Raw genomic sequence first — 12750 nt, 5'->3', positions numbered from 1 at the left:
TAGTCCTCGTGGGTCACCTAAGGTTATGTTAGGTTCGGGTCACCTAAGGTTATGTTAGGTCCTCGTGGGTCACCTAAGGTTATGTTAGGTCCTCGGGTCACTAAGGTTATGTTAGTTCTGGTCACCTATTATGTTAGGTTCTCGTGGGTCACCTAAAGTTATGTTAGGTTCTCGTGGTCACCTAAGGTTATGTTAGGTCCTCGTGGGTCACCTAAGGTTATGTTAGGTCCTCGTGGGTCACCTAAGGTTATGTTAGGTCTCGTGGGTCACCTAAGGTTATGTTAGGTTCTCGTGGGTCACCAAGGTTATGTTAGGTCCTCGTGGGTCACCTAAGGTTATGTTAGGCTCGGGTCACTAAGGTTATGTTAGGTTTCGTGGGTCACCTAAGGTTATGTTAGGTCCTCGGGTCACCTAAGGTTTTAGGTTCTCGTGGGTCACCTAAGGTGTTAGGTCCGGTCACCTAAGGTTATGTTAGGTTCTCGTGGGTCACCTAGGTTATGTTAGGTTCTCGTGGGTCACCTAAGGTTATGTTAGGTCTCGTGGGTCACTTAGGTTGGTTTCTCACTAAGGTTATGTTAGGGTCCTCGTGGTCACCTAAGGTTTGTTAGGGTTCTCGTGGGTCACCTAAGGTTATGTTAGGTTTCGTGGGTCACCAAGGTTATGTTAGGTTCTCGTGGGTCACCTAAGGTTATGTTAGGTCCTCGTGGGTCACCTAAGGTTATGTTAGGTTCTCGTGGGTCACCTAAGGTTATGTTAGGTCCTCGTGGGTCACCTAAGGTTATGTTAGGGTTCTCGTGGGTCACCTAAGGTTATGTTAGGTCCTCGTGGGTCACCTAAGGTTAAGTTAGGTTCTCGTGGGTCACCTAAGGTTATGTTAGGTTCTCGTGGGTCACCTAAGGTTATGTTAGGTTCTCGTGGGTCACCTAAGGTTAAGTTAGGTCCTCGTGGGTCACCTAAGGTTATGTTAGGTTCTCGTGGGTCACCTAAGGTTATGTTAGGTCCTCGTGGGTCACCTAAGGTTATGTTAGGTCCCCCTGGGTCACCTAAGGTTATGTTAGGTCCCCCTGGGTCACCTAAGGTTATGTTAGGTCCTCGTGGGTCACCTAAGGTTAAGTTAGGTCCTCGTGGGTCACCTAAGGTTATGTTAGGTCCTCGTGGGTCACCTAAGGTTATGTTAGGTCCCCCTGGGTCACCTAAGGTTATGTTAGGTCCCCCTGGGTCACCTAAGGTTATGTCAGGGTGAGTCATAGTACATTATCCGGTTATGCTCTATCACGTTAGTCTGTGCTGGGTAAGTAAGGGTCATTCTTAGTCATGGTAGGTAGTTTGAGTCACAGGAAGGGCATTGTTGGTCGTCTTAGATCATGATTGGTAATGTTGGGTCACATCAAATGATGTTTTTTGATCATCACAAGTTGTTTTCGGTTATAGGTATTGGAACAGACTCAAATGTTAACACCACCCTCCAGTTACTTAATGTAATGGTTGGTGGTTTCTATAAAATGAAAAAATAAGTTTGGGTGAAACTTATTTTTAGAAAATAATCATCAAACAACACCGTTGTCTTTTCGGTGCTGGGCATGACGTCAGCAGAGGTAATCCTGAGTAATACATACTGGCACCAATAGGGCTTAACAAGCCAGGTAAAGTTCACTAAAGTTAGAGGTCAATTTTGTTTGCAATAACTATAGAACGCAAATCTAAATATATGCATATATTATTTATAAAAAAAATCTCGGGAAGTCCAGATAAGTGTCGTTGTCAAATATCCTCACAATACAATATTTCAAAATTTAAAAATAAGAAAAAAAATAGGTGGTCTTAACCTTAGGTAACATACCGCTCGTTCGTTATGACTGGTTACAGGTAAGTACCCAGTGATATCTCGATTATTTTAAACGACAACAGTTGGACGTTATAAAATGTGATTTATTTCTATGATGAATTACCAATGGTGAGTATATTTTCTTCTGGTGACGTCACGGCAAGTTGGAGCAAATGGCTGACAATTTTCCTCTGATGTTGTAATTATGGAAGAAGTGGGTTACATGTTTCACCATCTTTTACGGCGTGAAAATACGTGTTTAATGTCAGACTTTGAACCTGTGAGAGTCTCTTAGAAAACTAGATATATTTTGGATTTATACTTTAAGTGATGCTGCACTATCCTGATCCAGGGTCATGTTGCCATCAGTTAACTCTAGATCAAGTTGCCTGAGGTCATGTCGAGGCATGCATGATAGGGTTGTATTAGGGTCGTGATGGAGGTGTGGCAAGTCATGATAGAAGTGTGTCGAGTCATGACAGGTGTGCGTCGGGTCATGATAGAGGTGTGTCGGGTCATGATAGAGGTTTGTCGGGTCATGATAGAGGTGTGTCCGGTCATGAAAGAGGTTTATCGGGTCATGATAGAGGTGTGTCGGGTCATGACAGGTGTGTGTGGGGTCATGATAGAGATGTGTCGGGTCATGATAGGGGCGAGTCGGGTCATGATAGAGGTTTGTCGGGTCATGATAGAGGTGTGTCGGGTCATGACAAGCGTGTGTCGGGTCATGATAGGGGCGTGTCGGATCATGATAGGGGTGTGTCGTCTTGATAGAGGTTTGTCGGGTCATGATAGAGGTGTGTCGGGTCATGACACACCACGTTGAGTTATATAAGAACATAAGAACATAAGAAAATAAGGTGTCTGCAATAGGCCGGTTGGCCTGTGCATGACAGCTCCTGTCGAGAGTTACTACCACTCTCTATCATCCATGAATCTATCTAGCCTCCTTTTGAAACTTTCCAGAGTTCCCGCACTTACTACAAAGTTGCTAAGCTTGTTCCACTCGTCCACCACCCTATTTGTGAACCAGTTTCTTCCTATCTCCCTCCTAAACCTAAATTTATCCAACTTGAATCCGTTGCTCCGAGTCCTATCCTGTTCGGATATTATAAGAACTTTATCTATATCCCCTTTATTGATTCCTTTTACCCACTTAAATACTTCTATCATATCTCCCCGCACTCTTCGTATTTCTAGGGAATGCAAGTTAAGTTTCTTTAACCTATCCTGGACTATGATAGGTTGCGTTGGGTCATATTAGTTATTATCGACATTGTTTGTAATTTTAGGGTAATTTCTGTGTGGTGATGTGTTGTACTGGGAATTAAGGTTGATGATATTGGGTCACATGGGGTCATACTGGGTGATGATATTGGATCACATGGGGTCATACTGGGTGATGATATTGGGTCACATGGGGGTCATACTGGGTGATGATATTGGATCACATGGGGTCATACTGGGTGATGATATTGGGTCACATGGGGGTCATACTGGGTGATGATATTGGATCACATGGGGTCATACTGGGTGATGATATTGGATCACATGGGGTCATACTGGGTGATGATATTGGGTCACATGGGGTCATACTGGGTGATGATATTGGGTCATATGGGGTCATACTTGGTGATGATATTGGGTCACATGGGGTCATACTGGGTGATGATATTGGGTCACATGGGGTCATACTGGGTGATGATATTGGATCACATGGGGTCATACTGGGTGATGATATTGGGTCACATGGGGTCATACTGGGTGATGATATTGGGTCATATGGGGTCATACTTGGTGATGATATTGGGTCACATGGGGTCATACTGGGTGATGATATTGGGTCACATGGGGTCATACTGGGTGATGATATTGGGTCATCCTTAACACCAGGTTATTCCATATATGGCTAAGATCATCGCAGTTTAGCTAAGAATAACAAATAATTGATGAGACCAGCCTAGTATGGCTAAAAAAAATCACCCTAACATGGCTTAAAGTTTAGACCATCCCAGTGTGACTTCCATCACCCCCAGTATGACATAGATCACCTAGCTGGTCCAGGTAAGACCTTGGGGCATTGGTCAGGGTGTCAGGTAGGCACAGGTGGAGTGATGAGTCAAGTACAAGTAAGATTTGATGCGTCCTGGCAACTCATCCCAAACAGGTTGTCCCGGTGTGTGTGTGTGTGTGTGTGTGTGTGTGTGTGTGTGTGTGTGTGTGTGTGTGTGTGTGTGTGTGTGTTTTCAGACAAGTGTAGTATTAGTGTGGATGGTTGTATGACTTTATGTACGTTTGTTTGTGGGGTGTGTAGGGTGTGTGCGTGTATGTTTGAAGGGTGGGCATGTGTCAAGCATGTTATCTTAGCCCACAACACTCCTGCTTGGTGTGTACGTGGGAAGAATGTAGGTGTGTGTGTTGCGGAGAGAGAGGGAGAACATGATGTGTGTGTCATACTAAAACCTACTAAGTATTCTCCACTACACTACCACTGAGAATACATCAACAATTTACACCACCACCAGCGACTGTCGTACCTGTACCCAGAAATGATCCACCCTCAGCCGGTCGTCTGTAGAACTGTCTGGAAAGGTTAATAAAATAGAACAAAATATAAAGAAATAGAACCAGAAATAACATAATAAAAATAACCGAAGTGCAAAAATCTTCTATGTGATAGGAACCCCCAAAACCGCTATATAATTTTACGTCTTTCTCGCTCTGATTGAATCGTCTGTCAGAAAATGCGTTGTGTACCGATTGCACACACCCCCCTCTTCCTTCCCCCATCCCCTCCCCCCTTGGTATGTGACTACCAGGAGTTGACAGTCAGGTTTCACAGATAGGAAAGTGACTGGCCTGAGGGGAGGGGGGGGGTTGAGACATGAGAGCAACACCTAGTTACGAGATGTGTAATTTTGGACAGGTGAAAAAAAACGGGTTGAGGAGAGAGGGGGGGAGATTAGCAGACTGGTTGGGTCGGGTCGGGTCGAACAAGGCAACAGTGGTGGTGGGAGAATGAAGGGGAGGGTGTGGCTTGACAACCTTACCCGGCCCTGATGGTACTGTACTGTGTGCTGGCTGGCCTGAATACTTTACACACTTATAATGGCGCTTACATGTACACTTACTTACACAGGTACACTTACACTCTTACATGCTTATACTTACACACTTACATCGGCTGTTACACAAACACACATACACTTATTTACATTTGCGTTTCCTATTTATACGTCTAAACTAACGCACACCCACTTACGTACACACTTGCATATTAGCACGTATACTCACACATAATTACACATTTACGTACACTTACATATCAGCACGTTACATTTACTGTATTTACACACATACACACTCACACTTACACAAACTTGTTATCATCATGTAGTACTCAGAGCCATACCTGTTCACATCAATACCAGTCCATAGTACTCAGAACCACACCTGCCCACCCTAACACTTGTGGATTTGCCTTCCTCGGCGTAAGTAATGGGTCTTTCAAGACTGTGGGCACCAGAGAGAAAGGGAGAGAGAGAGAGAGAGAGAGAGAGAGAGAGAGAGAGAGAGAGAGAGAGAGAGAGAGAATTACCTTTGTCACACTCAATTACTTCTGTCGCTTCATCAAGGCGAAAGATAAAATTGAACCTAGTAAGTGGTATGCAGGAGCGCTAGTAGAAGCAGAACATTTGTGAACCAAAGTCTGGCGTACAATACCTTCCACAAGCTTGTAAACTCAAGACGCTGTTGATTGCTCGTATTGCTTGTGGCTGGAAGACTTCCAGTGTCTCTGTAGCAATAAGCCATTTTTCCATCGTCTAATAACTTCTTCCCATCATTTTATTAATTAATCTAATGGCAAATTATTTTAAAATTTGTTCTTCATGTACCCAGCTTTTGTCTAGTCACCCATCAAGTACCGTATCTTATGTACTGGCCTGAGTGAGCTGTGTGTGGTGGAACTGTTGTGGTCGCTCTTGTCGAGACGAAACACGATGGTTATTGGAACACAGTCTGTCCATTACGTATACTGATGGGTGTATTGTCTGGTTGTTAAGATGTTGCCATGATAGTGGAGTTCTTCTGCCCCTTTGACGAAGATGCAGGTGTGTGACGCAGGTAGTGTAAGTGGCAAAAATGTGACGCATGTGACCTAGTTAACGACGCAGGTGACAAGTGACGTAGATGTGACGCATGTAACCTAGTTAACGACGTAGGTACCGTAAGTGATGCAGGTGACAGCTGACGACGCATTTGACATATGACTTAGTTGACACAGATGTGACGCAGATGACTTAGATGACACATATGTGACGAAGATGACTTAGTTGACGACGCTCATAACGACGCACTTGGCGGAGGTGACGCAGGTGAAGGCCGCCGTCTCGTGGTAATTGATGAAACGACCACAACCGCCAGAATGAGTTGGTCAGCCGCCAGGTCGTTAGGCGCCCGGCCAGCCCTCACAGGTCGAAGTGTGGTCGTTCAGCCCTCCCAGGTCACCTAGGTCGTAGTGTGGTTATTCAGCGTCCAGGTCATAGTATAGTCGTCCAGTACTTCCAGGTCAGCGTTCAGGTCGTATTGTGGTGGTGTACTGTAGAGCGTGGTGGTCGTGTACTGTAGAGTGTGGTGGTGGTGTACTGTAGAGTGTGGTAGTGGTGTACTGTAGAGTGTGGTGGTGGTGTACTGTAGAGTGTGGTAGTGGTGGTGTACTGAGGTGGGTTTTACTGTAGAGTGTGGTGGTGGTGTACTGTAGAGTGTGGTGGTGTACTGTAGAGTGTGGTGGTGTACTGTAGAGTGTGGTGGTGGGTGTAGAGTGTGGTAGTGGTGGTGTACTGAGGTGGGTTTTACTGTAGAGTGTGGTGGTGGTGTACTGTAGAGTGTGTGTGGTGTACTGTGGTCGGTGTACTGTAGAGTGTGGTGGTGTATCAGAGTGTGGTGGTGGGTGTAGAGTGTGGTAGTGGTGGTGTACTGTAGAGTGTGGTGGTGGTGTACTGTGGTAGGTGTACTGTAGAGTGTGGTGGTGGGTGTAGAGCGTGGTGGTGGGTGTAGATCGTGGTGGTAGGTGTAGAGTGTGGTAGTGGTGGTGTACTGTAGAGTGTGGTAGTGGTGTACTGTAGAGTGTGGTGGTGGTGTACTGTGGTAGGTGTACTGTAGAGTGTGGCGGTGGGTGTAGAGTGTTGTGATGGAGTGGAGTATTTCGTCAGTTCAGCTTTAAAAGCCCATCACCGCTGTCCATCCTCTGAAAAAAAAATACAACAGTAAGTTATTTTTTTCTTTAATATATATTTCTCGTTGGGTCAGATTTGCGCCAATGGGAGACACGTGTTTTGTGCACTACTTGTGTCTTGTGCGCTTCCTTGTGTCTTGTGCACCTCCCCATATCTTGTGCACTCCGTGTCTTGTTCACTTCCCCGTGTCTTGTGCAACCCAAACCCCTGTGTGTCAAACGAGAAAAGGTATAATAAAATTTTCGGATGAGTCTCGGTGCAGTTTCAACGCCATCTTAAGTACAGTTACGTATAAACTCTATGGCCGACTGTCTGTGCAGTTTCAACTCCTTCTTCACTGAAATTGTCCAAGAATAATTGAGATGGTAATTAATAAAGACAATAAGAAATTTGGTGGAAAATATGACATACCGTGAAATGTGGTAAAGAAAATAATTTTGGGGGTTCGAGTAGTAGCAGTGTGTGTGTGTGTGTGTGTGTGTGTGTGTGTGTGTGTGTGTGTGTGTGTGTGTGTGTGTGTGTGTGTCTGTGTGTGTGTGTGTGTGTCTGTGTGTGTGTGTGTGTGTCTGTGTGTGTGTGTGTGTCTGTGTGTGTGTGTGTGTGTGTGTGTGTGTGTGTGTGTGTGTGTGTGTGTGTGTGTGTGTGTGTGTGTGTGTGTGTGTGTGTGTGTGTGTGTGTGTGTGTGTGTGTGTGTGTGTGTGTGTGTGTGTGTGTGTGTCTGTGTGTGTGTCTGTGTGTGTGTAGGTCAGGTAGGTAGTAGGTAGGTGTGTGTGTGTCTGTGTGTGTGTGTGTGTGTGTGTGTGTGTGTGTGTGTGTGTTAAACGTCAGTACGTGCAAGCAGTCGGTCGCAACTTCGTATATATTTACAGCAAGATGGGTTGAATCTGCGGCGGAAGGAGAGACACACTACAGTATAAAATCATTACAGGATACAGCCGTTGTGCTAAGTGGCAGGAGGAGGCGGGCACAACAACACTACTGCCCAGCCCAGCCTCCTCGCCTCTTGCCCACATCGCCCATAACAGCACTCACAGTAATGCTGCAGGAGGCACGCTGTAAGCCAATTAGAGATGATGTGCTCGCCCTTCACCCCCCCTCACTACCTGCCCGCCTCCCATCGTCTTGGCTTACACAAACCAACAAAAATATGAATATACATATATATTCGGGATCGTGTGAAAATAGAAACCATATTTTACTTCACCTGATGAATAAACACCCTAAGATTATCTTAACAGTTTAGTAAAAGAAGTTAATAGATACAGTCCAGTTAGTTTAAACCGTTAGGTTAAGACCGTAAGCCAGTTTACTTTAAAGCCGAATCATCAGCAAACAGGCTAAAAGCAAAACCCCTACGTGCTCCTTCCAGTTCTTCCTGGCGAAACAACACACACACACACACACACACACACACACACCACACACACACACACACACACACACACACACACACACACACACACACACACACACACACACACACACACACACACACACTATAAAGACAATCATCACGTACAATTAACAGCGCCTGGTGTTCTTCATCCTAAAACTCAGACTTCACTTACGCCAAACATCCTTATCCGCCTTCTGCTTAGACTGACGATCGTTCAGCTTAGACGGAAAAAATAAAACGTGAAAAATGGATGTGTCTATGTTGGGTGCCCTCTACACACACACACACACACACACACAAAAAAAAAAAAAAAAAAAAAAAAAAATATATATATATATATATATATATATATATATATATATATTAAAAAATCCCTCCTCATGAAACAACTTCGCATTATATATATTCAACATTGATCTGTCAACAGAAGCTTTACGCCGGACAGACTGACAGACATCCATTATGTAATTAATCACATTCTGGTAACTGACAACAAACAGATGAACAGACCTGGTTAATGACCCCAATAGCTTACCCTGATTAGACACACAAGACACCCAACGTTATTATATTCACGGTATGTCTTATATTATTATTACCATCGATATTATTGTTAGTACTACTTTTATTATTATTTATTTATAAAAAACTCGCCTCTTTCTTCACATCTTCCTATTCTTCGCTTCATTTTTTCCATCAAATCACTGCTTCCTCCTCCTGTTATCGAGCCTTTCATCATCTCACCAGCACCCACGTCACCTACACAGAGGCCTGGGGTTATGAGGCGTTGGGGGGGATATTGGAAAATGTAATTAAACTGGCACATAGACCGCACCTGTGTAGTAGGAGTGGGCAGGTGTGTTGCTTCCACACCCAAAGTAATATTTTATACCTTAATCTTACTAAGATATATGTATATTGTTTTCAGGCCAAGGGCATTTAATCTTTTTTTGACAGATACTTTTAATGTGCTTTCCCATGATAAGGCCCTATCTATCCATCTATATATCATCTACCTATCTACCGGTATCTGGTTTATCCCACCCTTCACAATATCCAGCACTACTAATCTTTCATACCCATAGACCCTTTGAGTACGGTGTCAGCCCCCTGAGTACGATGTCAACCCTTTGAGTACAGTGTCAACCCTCCCCCGAGTACGGTGCATTGAAGCCCAGTGAGTAAGATAACGTGATCCCTTGAGTTCAATAACTTAACCTCTGGTTTACATGAGAGTCCCTTGAGTACGATGTCTTAACCCTTTCAGTCCGATGACCCATTATCTTGAGTATGATTACATTGTACTCAGGGGGTTAAATCGTCATATTGAAATGGTTAAGTTTATCATTATTCAACAAATTAGTTAATAATTCATGTATGTTATTCATTTACAATTTCGGTTTTAGTCATATGAATATTTTCCGCCGTAAAAAGACAAACAAGTCGTCAAAGTTAATGTATTTTATTAATTTCTTGTAATGTGACCGATAGTTACGTTAATTTCTCCAGGTCCAAATTATCAAAGATTCCCATGATAAACATTTCTCGTAAATGAAGATATAAGAATGCACTTAGCTTGTTAACATATGCTAAAACACACAAAATATAACTGAACCTTTAACAATCTGAACCTTTGATAATCTGATACGTAATTAATTAACACCATTAGTACGTGGTAAATAAATTAACTTTATTGGTAAGTTATATATTAACATCATTCTCTCACATTATGTCGATGTTATGTGACGTTGGTAGTTGAGAATCCTGTTGGCGTCCTCAAGTGGTTTTCAGCTGATTTCCTTCATGGTGTCGTATTGTGTGTGAGGGCAGCATGAGGTACAGTGTTACTTGTTAGGTCGCAGGGGTAGAGAGGAGAGAGTGTGTCTGTGTGTGTGTGTGTGTGTGTGTGTGTGTTTAGTTCATCCCGGAAACTCAACTGAGGGACTGTAACAAAGTCTCTAGCTTCCAGCTGAACACCGCGGATAGCAAATATATCGTTACCATAACAACCTTGGAGTGTGTAATATTGCGTTGCCATAACAACCTTCTAGTGTGTAATATAGCGTTACCATAACAACCTTCGATTGTGTAATATAGCGTTGCCATAGCAATCGTTTGTAGATCTCGTTGCCATAACAACAGCAACAGTCGGTAAATATGTCGTGGTGATAACTTTGAAACAGTATGACAAGGGCAGGAGTGTTATTAATATTTCTCAAGTTCAGAAAATAGACGAGCGCTACATCTAGTGTGCTCAGTGCCCGCCTTTCCTGAGCTGAATGGTGGGTGATTTTTCCTGCGTGTAGTGAGTATTTTTTTTTCTTTTAAGTGAAGTTCGGTGCTGCCAATGGCGTATTCTCGTTCTCCGAAAACTGGAAGATACCCTTTTCAGGCTTGTAAAATAAATCGAAAAATGAAGAGGTGTCATGTGTTTTCTGACACACACGAAACATTTAGAAAAGGTAGAAACACTTGTTCTCAAACCAAAAAGAAATGTTGAAAAATGAGCTGTATCGTTTTCAGAAGGAAAATATATAAAGAAACCGTTTGAAAATATCTCTTTCTCAGATTTAATTGGCAATTTAAGAAGAGAAAGTGAATTGTTTGGAAAAATGGTACGAATTTTATTTTAGTTTTTTCGACTGTAAAATTTCATGCCGTTTGATACTGTTCTTCATTTTTCTTTCTTTCTTTCTTTCTTTCTTTCTTTCTTTCTTTCTTTCTTTCTTTCGTTTTGATGTACTCAACAGTGTGGCCTCTCTCTCTCTCTCTCTCTCTCTCTCTCTCTCTCTCTCACCGAGCTGTGATGTACTCGACACATAACTCACGTCAGGGGGAGACCTACAACACACGGTTGCTCTCACTTGGCTGGTTGGTCTTAACTTTTCGCTCTGGTAGTGTAAGTGGTGCTCGTGTGGAGTGGGAGGAGAGGTGTACCGGTGAGTGGCAGAGTGAGAGGGAGGGAGGGAGAAATGGGGGGATAGAGGGAGGCAGGTAAGGATGGTGGAAGGGAGATGACTGGTGTGTCTAGCAGGGAGGGATGGAAAGGAGGGGTGTGCCAAGCAGGGAGGGAGAGGGGTGTACCTAGCAGGGAGGGAGAGAGGGAGATGGGGGTGTGCCTAGCAGGTAGGGAAGGGAGGGATGGGCCTGGCAGGAGGAGGGGAAGGGAGGAGGGGGTGTGCCTGGCAGGTGGGAAGGGGGGGTGACCCTGGCAGGTGGGGAGGGAGAGGGGGGTGCTTCTTGCAGGGAAGGAGAGGAGGTGTGTCTAGCAGGTTGGAAGGGGGTGGCCTGGTAGGAGGGGGTGTGCCTTGCAGGGGAGGAGAGAGAGAGGTAACGTCGGATCCTCGGTAGAAATCGATTCTTTGCCAAATCATCAGTCCTCAATCTGGCGATAGTGAGTAGTGAATGCTGGTGATGGCTTCAGTACTGGTGGTGGTGGTGATACTGGTAAGTATGGCGGTACTGGTGGTGAATTGGTGATACTGGTAATGGCGGTACTGGTGGTGGTGGTGATACTGGTAGTGGCGGTACTGGTGGTGGTGGTGATACTGGTAGTGGCGGTACTGGTGGTGGTGGTGATACTGGTAGTAGCGGTACTGGTGGTGGTGGTGATACTGGTTGAATCGGCTGCTTGTCCAATTAACCAGTCCGTTCACATATATTTATATTTGGGTTTTAAGTAACGAAACCCAAACGGTAGTACCTTTGTTTTATTATAAAAGGTTGTATATATAATTCCTGAGTGTATATCAACCGTAAGTCTCACTGTCTAGGAGTGAATGAGAAGGGGACGGCGTTTATGTATAATAAACGTTAGGTCACGTCCTTACGATATGAGTTGAGGTGAGCTACTGAAGCTTAAGGGCATCGCAGTGCGTGCTTACAGAAATGCTGAGCTATGGGTCTCGCCCTCTTGGGTGAGTTGCCCGCTCACGTGTCCATATCATGTCTTATTCTTTGACAGTGGAAATTTACAGGGTGGTGAATCTGAATATAATATCAGATATATTGACCCATTTATTGAACAGCCTTCAAAACTGGGCCACCAACAACCATGTCACCATCAACCATACCAAGACCATGGTTATGCACATCAACCTCTCCTCCGACATTGTCCCACCTCCTTCCATTACTTTAGGTTCCGAACACACTCCAGGTTGTAGATTCCACGAAGCTCCTCGGCGTCACCATAGACAACAAACTAAATTGGAAACTACACGTCAGTGAAGTTGTCAAATCCTCCAGTTTCCGTCTCCACCTCCTCCTCCGACTCAAGTCCCTCAGAGTTCCTG

At 44.3% G+C, this 12750-nt stretch overlaps 1 protein-coding gene across 1 annotated transcript; it reads left to right on the top strand.

Moving 5' to 3' along the window:
• The first annotated feature begins 3309 nt into the window (after window positions 1-3309).
• LOC121867873 lies at window positions 3310-3738 on the top strand. Its single transcript, XM_042367998.1, has one exon. The coding sequence runs from the start codon at window positions 3310-3312 to the stop codon at window positions 3736-3738; it is 429 nt and encodes a 142-aa protein (XP_042223932.1).
• Window positions 3739-12750: the final 9012 nt, after the last annotated feature.

This window comes from Homarus americanus, unplaced genomic scaffold (genome assembly GCF_018991925.1).
Source record: "Homarus americanus isolate GMGI-L3 unplaced genomic scaffold, GMGI_Hamer_2.0 scaffold37032, whole genome shotgun sequence".
Lineage (NCBI taxonomy): Eukaryota > Metazoa > Arthropoda > Malacostraca > Decapoda > Nephropidae > Homarus > Homarus americanus.
The sequence above is the reverse complement of the archived record's forward strand: the minus strand, read 5'-3'. Positions and strand labels throughout refer to the sequence as shown.

Bases quoted from the DNA above. Each gene is read 5' to 3' on its own strand.
- LOC121867873 (XM_042367998.1), top strand. From the start codon at position 3,310: ATGGGGGTCATACTGGGTGATGATATTGGATCACATGGGGTCATACTG.